Source organism: Gekko japonicus, unplaced genomic scaffold, assembly GCF_001447785.1.
Source record: "Gekko japonicus isolate JY-2015 unplaced genomic scaffold, Gekko_japonicus_V1.1 scaffold3601, whole genome shotgun sequence".
NCBI lineage: Eukaryota > Metazoa > Chordata > Lepidosauria > Squamata > Gekkonidae > Gekko > Gekko japonicus.
The window spans coordinates 122,127-129,631 of record NW_015163197.1 but is presented as its reverse complement, the minus strand read 5'-3'; the positions used below and the strand labels follow the sequence as shown (position 1 = coordinate 129,631).

Below are 7,505 nucleotides of genomic sequence, written 5' to 3'. Positions count from 1 at the left end.
AGCTATAGTGTCGGCGAATAGAGAGCTACACTTTCAAAAAACCCTCCAGACTCTCAGATCTCAAGCAGTCGTGCATCTTCTAGAGATCCTCAAGTCTAATTTCTGATGGACACTAAAACCCCACAAAGGCCTGATTTAAAGGAGACGCACAAGAATTCGCTTGAGCAACTTTGCAGTCGCAACAGTGTCTTGTGGAAAATAGGCCGCTCCCCAGCCAAAGCAGCTGGGTGTTCTTATGTGGGACACCGGCACGAAACCCAGTAACGGTGCTTCTGCCGGATGGGCCTAAGGCTTGCACTAGAGGAGGTGGGAAACCTCAGCCCAAGGAGCAACAGCCTATCTTATCCCTCTGCATCGAGACCAGAGAGCCTCCAAACCGGATTTGGTTCTTCTCTTTAGAAAACCATCCTTTTAAACTAGGTATGAATAGGATTTCTTGGGTACTCTCTGGAAATCTAGTCGTTCCTACTTGGAAAGGTGTGATATTGCACAAGTGGTCTGTTTCCTAAATCTTCACGGGCTGTATCCATTACGTTTAAGGAAGAGAGCTATTCAGCACGAGTGACCTTTTGGTAAGGTGCCGTCACTTTCCTGTGATAGAAGGAAAGACAACCAAACAGGTAGTGGTGGTGGTGGTGGGGGTACAGTTCCGGTCAAGTTTTGTATGTGTGTGTGAGTGAAATGGTTTGTGGAACAGAAAGGAGGAGACGCGTGCTCAAAAGGTGATGTGTCGGCGCAGGCAGAACTAGAGGGCAGCGTGAGTGGCCTCGAGTTATTTTTGGTTCATCCTGGACCGCTAACGGTGCTACAAAGTGTGCCAGAAGAACATAAGAAATAGCACCAGAGACGTGATCTGGCAAGATCCCTAAAGGGTCCAGTATCTGCCATTCCCCTCCCCCTCAAAAACCTTTGCCATAAAATCTTCTCCCATGAGAAATGCTGACTGCTTGCTGACACCTTGCTCCTGGGGGCCAAACTAGATGTTATGGTGTCTACAGTTCTGATCTGTGGATGCCATCACCCTTTCAGAGTTGAACGGCCATTTAAAAATACTGCAAGGGCATGCGGCATCGCAGGACCAGGTGATCTTGTGTCCCCCCCCCCCGCGTCTTATCAAGACTGTTTCGGCACTTCATAGAATCACAGAGTTGGAAGGGACCTCCAGGGTCATCTAGTCCAACCTCCTATCCTGCCTTATCTTGCTGAACTGCAGGGCCAACCAGAACTGGGCCCTCACTAGGGTTGCCAAGCAACTGGCAGGAGTGCTGGGACACGGGGTGGGATATGACATCTCCAGCATGGCTACATCACTTCCAGGTTTTACCATAGAGTTCCCAGTGATTCCTAGAGTTACCCTTTGCCACTTCTGGGTTGTACTCATAAACGGCATAGCAATGTTAGTTTTTAAATATTTTTCTCCTGCTGCCACCCATAGATGCCATAATATCTAGTTTGGCCCTAAGCCTCACGTGTTCCTTATTGAGAGGGCCATTCCAGAATTAGTCTGAACTTTTCCAGGGGGGGTTCCGATTAATGAAATTCTTTCGGTTTATGCTGTTAAACGTTTTTAATACAGGTTCATTGCCAGATCCTGTGCCGAATGGAGGGAAAAAACCAGAATCTCAAAGGTATGGAAGCTAAAATGATTACATTCCAGGATGTGCAGATTCCACTGTCTTCATTAGGGGAATGCAGAAACAAGTCTAATTCAACTCCCCTAATTCACTCCAGACTACATTACATTACAGGCATTAGCAGGTAGACATTGTGAGGGGGAGGAGTGTGACAATCTACTTTGTAGTCCCCCTGACAAAGAATGGAATGAGTTGGGATCGGCACACGGGAATAAATCATTTACTTTCTGCACCTGTTAAGACTCTTCTCTTCCATTTTTTATGGGTGCAGTCCCCATAAGAGCATTTTGTCAAGTGAGGGGAGGCCCAGCGCAATGTCGGAACACCTGAGAAACATCACCCCCCCCCACATCAGACCTCTTTCTGCTGCCGAGAAACATGAACTACGCAAGCATCCAGACACGAAACAAATGGAAATGTAAGCCCTAAAGAGAACTAGATTTGTTTCGTCATCGCTTCCCTTGGTGATGTTTTTTTTTGCTCCCAAATATACAGATTTCTTTCTCTCTCTCTTTTTTCTGTTTTAAAAAAGTGCAGCAGCAAGTCTAAGCTGGAAACACAAAAACACATACACTCGCACCCGCACACACAGGGCAACCGAAAAAAAACAAACCCGACTGTTACTACAGTAACCAAAGATTGATGGGGGGAAAAATTGATTGTACTCAGCCACAGTAGTATCGCCAAACTGGAAAGCGCAGCACAGAACAGAACATTTACCAGTAGGAGATCTCTTGGAAAAGGTTGCATGCTGAACTGAGAAGCAAACAAACAGATCGGGAGCCGAAAAACAAAGCAGAAAACCAGACTGAAGGGTTTTGTGTCAGGCCTCCGGGGCAAGTGTACCATGACCCGGACCTGAGACAACAGTGTTTTGCGGACATAAAAATAAAAAACACTCCGTCTTTCTCAGGTATTTGGGTCTTTCCTGTGGGCTTCTGCAGGAAGAGCCCCAGATTTAACCTTCCCTACGTTTATTTATTTTCCCCATTTTTTTTTTTAAAAAAACAAGAGTTTCTAGCCCTTCTCATTTGGAAAATAGTTCGATGAGTCAACCCAGACATTACGTTTTGTTTTGTAAGTCTGTAGCTCGCAGGCTGGATTAGGCAAAAAGGTGATAAGAAAAGAATGCCTGTTTTGTGTGTCTTTATTTTGTACTGACCGTTTGGTTCATCGGCCCAGCACGGCCCAGCAAATGGTGAACTGAATGCTGAGCAAGAAAGGGGGTGATGAGTTCAAATCCTGCACTGGGCAGCCTTGGGGAAAGTTCACGTCCCCGCAAGTGGCTCCCGCACCTCATTGGATCCTGTGGTATTGTGGCACCACAAAAGTCATTCGCAACTGGCTTTTCCCAGGGGGACAAGGTGACCCGGGAAGTGCGACGACAGCCATAGCGCGGTATCCAATGACACACAGATCCAGCCTTGGACTCAGTATTCCCTGCTCTCATCTGTAAAATGGGGATAATAAACGACCTGCCCTCACAAGGGTACTGTGAGGATGAATCGGACAAAGGTCATAAAGCACTTGGTGTACGGAAAGTGCTACATAAGAGATCAACCCATTAAGTTCTTAGCACGGTTCTCCCCTTCCTGTCCGACAGCTTCTTCACCAAGGTCCTGGCTATTTCTGTTTGTCTCGGTAAAGCGATTTTCAGCCCCGATTCGGTCATTCCAGCAAGGGGTCCCCCTCTGGAGCTCCTTCGCCTACAAATGGGTTTTCTCAGAGCTGCTCTTGAAAGAAATGGGGAAATCTGGGGTGCATGTGGCTATTTGGATCGGGACCCCAAATGGAAACCCACGTTGATATCAGAGGGGTTTACTGTGCAATCCTAAACAGAGTTGATTCTAACGGACTCCGTCGGGTGCAGCCCTGCTTAGTTCTGCGCTGTGTTCCGGAAATCACCATTTCCCCAGTCACATTCACAATCTCTGGGTTGTTTTCTTAGAAGAGAGCCTGAGGCATTTTTCAATATCAGAAATTTTCTTTCAGAATATTTTTTTGGGTGGGGAGAAACCCGAGAGATCTCGGTTCTTAAAACAACACCCATAAAGGGAAGCCACGTGACCAAAGGAGAACGGTGAAAAAGATGGAGTCCTCCAAACTGACAGGCAGGTTGTCATTTTCCTCTCCCCTCCCCCACTTAGTTAATTCAGAAATGAAGGCAAGCCCGAAAGACTGATCTTTCGTAGCCTTCTCAGCCATGTAGACAGGGAAACCCTGGTCTCGAGACACTTAGTGGCAAAGAAATAAAGAGTAAATAAATATAAGAACATCTCGTCCTTCCGGCAGCGCTTAATTTGAGCGGGTGCTTCCGAGGACTGAAGCGCCAGCACTCCAACTGCTCACTTAACTCTCCTCTGAGCATGTAAAGAGCGTGCCTCCCATGGGGCTGAGTAGGGCTGCCAGGTCCCTTCATCATGCCGGTGGGGGGATTTGGGGGGCTTTCTGGGGTGGGCCGAGATGTGCAACACGCCGATGTCACCCGGAAGTGACATCAGCATGTGGGCAATGTCGGGGGTGATGTTCTGCTTTTTGGGCAAAACTCTATGGTAGAAACAGCCTCAAACCATAGAGTTTTGCCCAAAAAGCAGAGCGTTGCCCCCCAGTGTCACCGACATGCTGACATCCCTTCCAGGTGACGTCAACGCACCGTGCACAGTGTTGGGGGTGTGGATTTCCTCCTGCTGGCCAGCTGGCTGGCGGTGGGCAGAACCCCGCAAAAGAAGGGGTTCCCTTGCCCCCACCTGGGGAATGGTATCCTTAAGGCTGAGTCACTTAAATTAGTTTCTAGGGCTAGACATAATCTGGGAGATCCATCATTAGGAACTCCAGCATTCTTTAAAAGCAGCCCTCCGGTCTCCTTGAAGGAGAATGCCAACGGTCACCTTGGAGTGGGACCCCTCTCCGTGTCATTAACAACAGGGTTCCTGGGAACTACAATTCCCAGAATGCATCGGGCAGAAGGAAGTCGAGGAACAAATATGGAGGTGAACTGGGTGGAGCTCTTCCATCTTCCGGCCAAGCTGGGGACCCTGGCAGTGCAAAGTCCCGCCCTGCATATCGTATCTTAATGTTTTGATCCATGGAAGAAAGAGCAGGGTCATTTAGGTCGGGAAACAACACTGACCTCCATTACCCTATGAGCAACCCTGAGTTGAATTGGCCCCTTCATAGCTGCATTTACAACATCTCAAAAGAGATCCTAATCCATAACATAAGAACATCTGAAAAGCGCTGCAGGATAAGACCACCGGTCCACCTGGTCCAGCATCCTGTTCCACACAGCAGCCAACCAGTTGCTGCAGAGGGCCGACAAATGGCACAGAGGCCAAGGCCTTCCCCTGATGTTAAGAACATAAGAGCATCAGAAGAGCCCTGCTGGATCAGACCAGTGAGGGCCCATCTATTCCAGCATTCTGTCTCACGCAGGGGCCAGCTGGTTCCTCTGGAGGGCCAGCAACAGGGCTCAGAGAGGCCAAGGCCTTCCTCTGATGTGGCCTCCTGGCTCTGGGGTTCAGAGGTGTACTGCTTCTGAACATGGAGGTTCCCTCTAGATCCAATCATGGATCTGAACACATCTTATTTGGGGCTTAGTCGCATGACGAAAAATCTTCTGGGAGGCCATCCCATTGGCCTGATCTTAAAAAAAAAAAAGTCAACTATGCCTTGAACTTCAGTGTGTCCTGATACAAATGCACACAAATCCATTCACCAATCGTTACTGCAACCTGCACTGCTTTACACAGCTTGCGTAGACTGTGGGGGGAAAAGCCCGTCAGCGGCTTGCCAGTGAACAGGCATCTTTGCCATTGCTTTTTAAAGAACTGGGGAAGAGGCAGAACGTCACCTTTAAATGGTGTCTGTCTGCTCATGGAAGCAGATTTTAACAGAACCCCAAACTCCAGAAAGTGCATTCAAGCCACTGACGTTTGTTGTCTAACCTGTCTGCTCCTGGCTATACTTTTCAACTAAAAGATTCATTTTATTTCAGGCGATTTTTTCTTTAAAAAAGAGTGCTTCCCATAGGAATTCTATCAACTCCAATGGGGGGGGGGAGGAGAGTATGACCACAGAGTCTAGAACTTAGAATATAAGATTATAGGGAACTCTAATGGGGAATATTATGGGATAGTGCAACTTGAAAATCCTCCTTTGCATTTTATAGCCAGCCAAGGATGAAAAATAGTTCACCTTCTTAATCTTTACAAAATCTCTCACAAAATAGTTTGTCCCCTATAGAAATTAGTGCCTATACATCAATATAGATTCTTTAATAAATTATCCCATCTTTAAGTGCCTTCTCTCTTTATATAAATGATAATATAGACAATAACAAAAAATGTAAAGCTTTTTCCCAACTGTATCCCTCTTGGTCAAGTTTAAGCACTGCAAACTCTTGCACTTGCGTCTGAGCATGTTTCGACTTGAAATATTTTCCCTCCCCACCAAATCCCATTGAATGAACCCACTTTGACATTAGGAACTGGATGAAATGGTGGGCTTGAAGTGCGGGGGTGGGGGGGAATGCTCCAGATTGGTCACAGGAAAAAAAACAAAACAAAGAAAGATGTGCATAGATATATGAAACTCAAGGTGGATGTGCCATGAGACCAAACCCAGACCTTGATCCAACATCCCGAACAAATCATTCAAGGTTTTTTTTTGCAGAGTTCAGCGGAAGATGGATCAGTTTCTTTTGGACGCAGTCCTGCAAGGCGCTCCGCTTCTCGTCCGGAGGACCAAAGTTAAAAGACGAGCTGTGCTGGCGTCCACTTCGAGCTCCAGGGTTGCGGATCGGAGCCACAGTGACGATCATCGCAGGATCAAAATCGAGGTCTGAGACCCGGGGATTTCTTCTTAAAGCAATCAACAAGTGTACCAAGCCAAGCCAAGAATACGGACTGGGACGTCGGCCGAGCTGGCGGCCAGCTCTCCGGGACCGTGAGTCTCCCCCGTTGAACGTCTATCCCGAGAAAGGGTATGGTGAGCACACGGTTAAGAGTTTTTCTTTTTATATGGCAAAAGTCTTTTTTTTTTTTAAGGTTATTTTTTCTCTCTACCCTTTATGACCAAACCAATGTCCTCCATGGCTTCGAACACTTTGTGTTGTACATTCAGAAAAAATTTCACATTGACTGCAAGAAACGTAAAAGCAACCCGATTTTTTCCCCCCTTAAAAAATAAAATCCCGCCCCGGGGGAAAAAAAAAAGCTTCCAAATAGTATAGGATTAAGGTTTTCTTCTAAATACTCTTCCGTCATGATTAGAGGTGAAGTGTTGGATTTATAGCTTCTCCTTGGAGGGAATCCAGATGAAAGGGCCAGACTGCTCTTCGATTACCAGTTTGCATTGGTTATATATATCTTCTAAGGTTTCTCCTTGGACGATAGCTGCCGGGAAAGAAATAGATTTTTTTTAAAAAAACAAAGCTAATTCTGCACCACCAACCATGAACTTTGGGTGATTCTGCACTGAGAAAAAGGTGCAGCTCAAAACCACATTCAAATACCTCCCGGGCTGCAAAGTCACCCCTGAACGGCCATAAATCTATGCAGAAGGTGCCATAAAACCCGATAATCAAAGAAAGCGAAAGCAGCATGCACCGCAGAGGGTGCCGTAAAATCTGATGGTCAAAGAAAGCGAAAGCGGCATGCACTGCAGAGGGTGCCATAAAATCTGATGGTCAAAGAAAGCAAAAGCCGCGTGCAGTGTAGAGGGTGCCCATAAAATCCAATGATCAAAGAAAGTGAAGACAGCCTGCAATGCAGAGGGGAATTTCTGTTCCAGCGTGGGTTTGGTAAAACAACCCAAGCCGGTCAGTTGAAATGGTGTCTCACGTGTTATCGGAATGCCATTACTACGCCAATA

At 46.9% G+C, this 7,505-nt stretch overlaps 1 protein-coding gene across 1 annotated transcript in view; it reads right to left on the bottom strand.

The window, feature by feature from the left end:
- Positions 1-6,920: 6,920 nt before the first annotated feature.
- Positions 6,921-7,505, bottom strand: part of DLG2 (discs large homolog 2) — an 82,838-nt gene continuing 82,253 nt past the window's right edge. The window contains exon 10 of the mRNA XM_015407154.1: positions 6,921-7,027. Within this exon, the coding sequence (XP_015262640.1) occupies positions 6,921-7,027 (107 nt within the window). The remainder of the gene's footprint in view (positions 7,028-7,505) is intronic.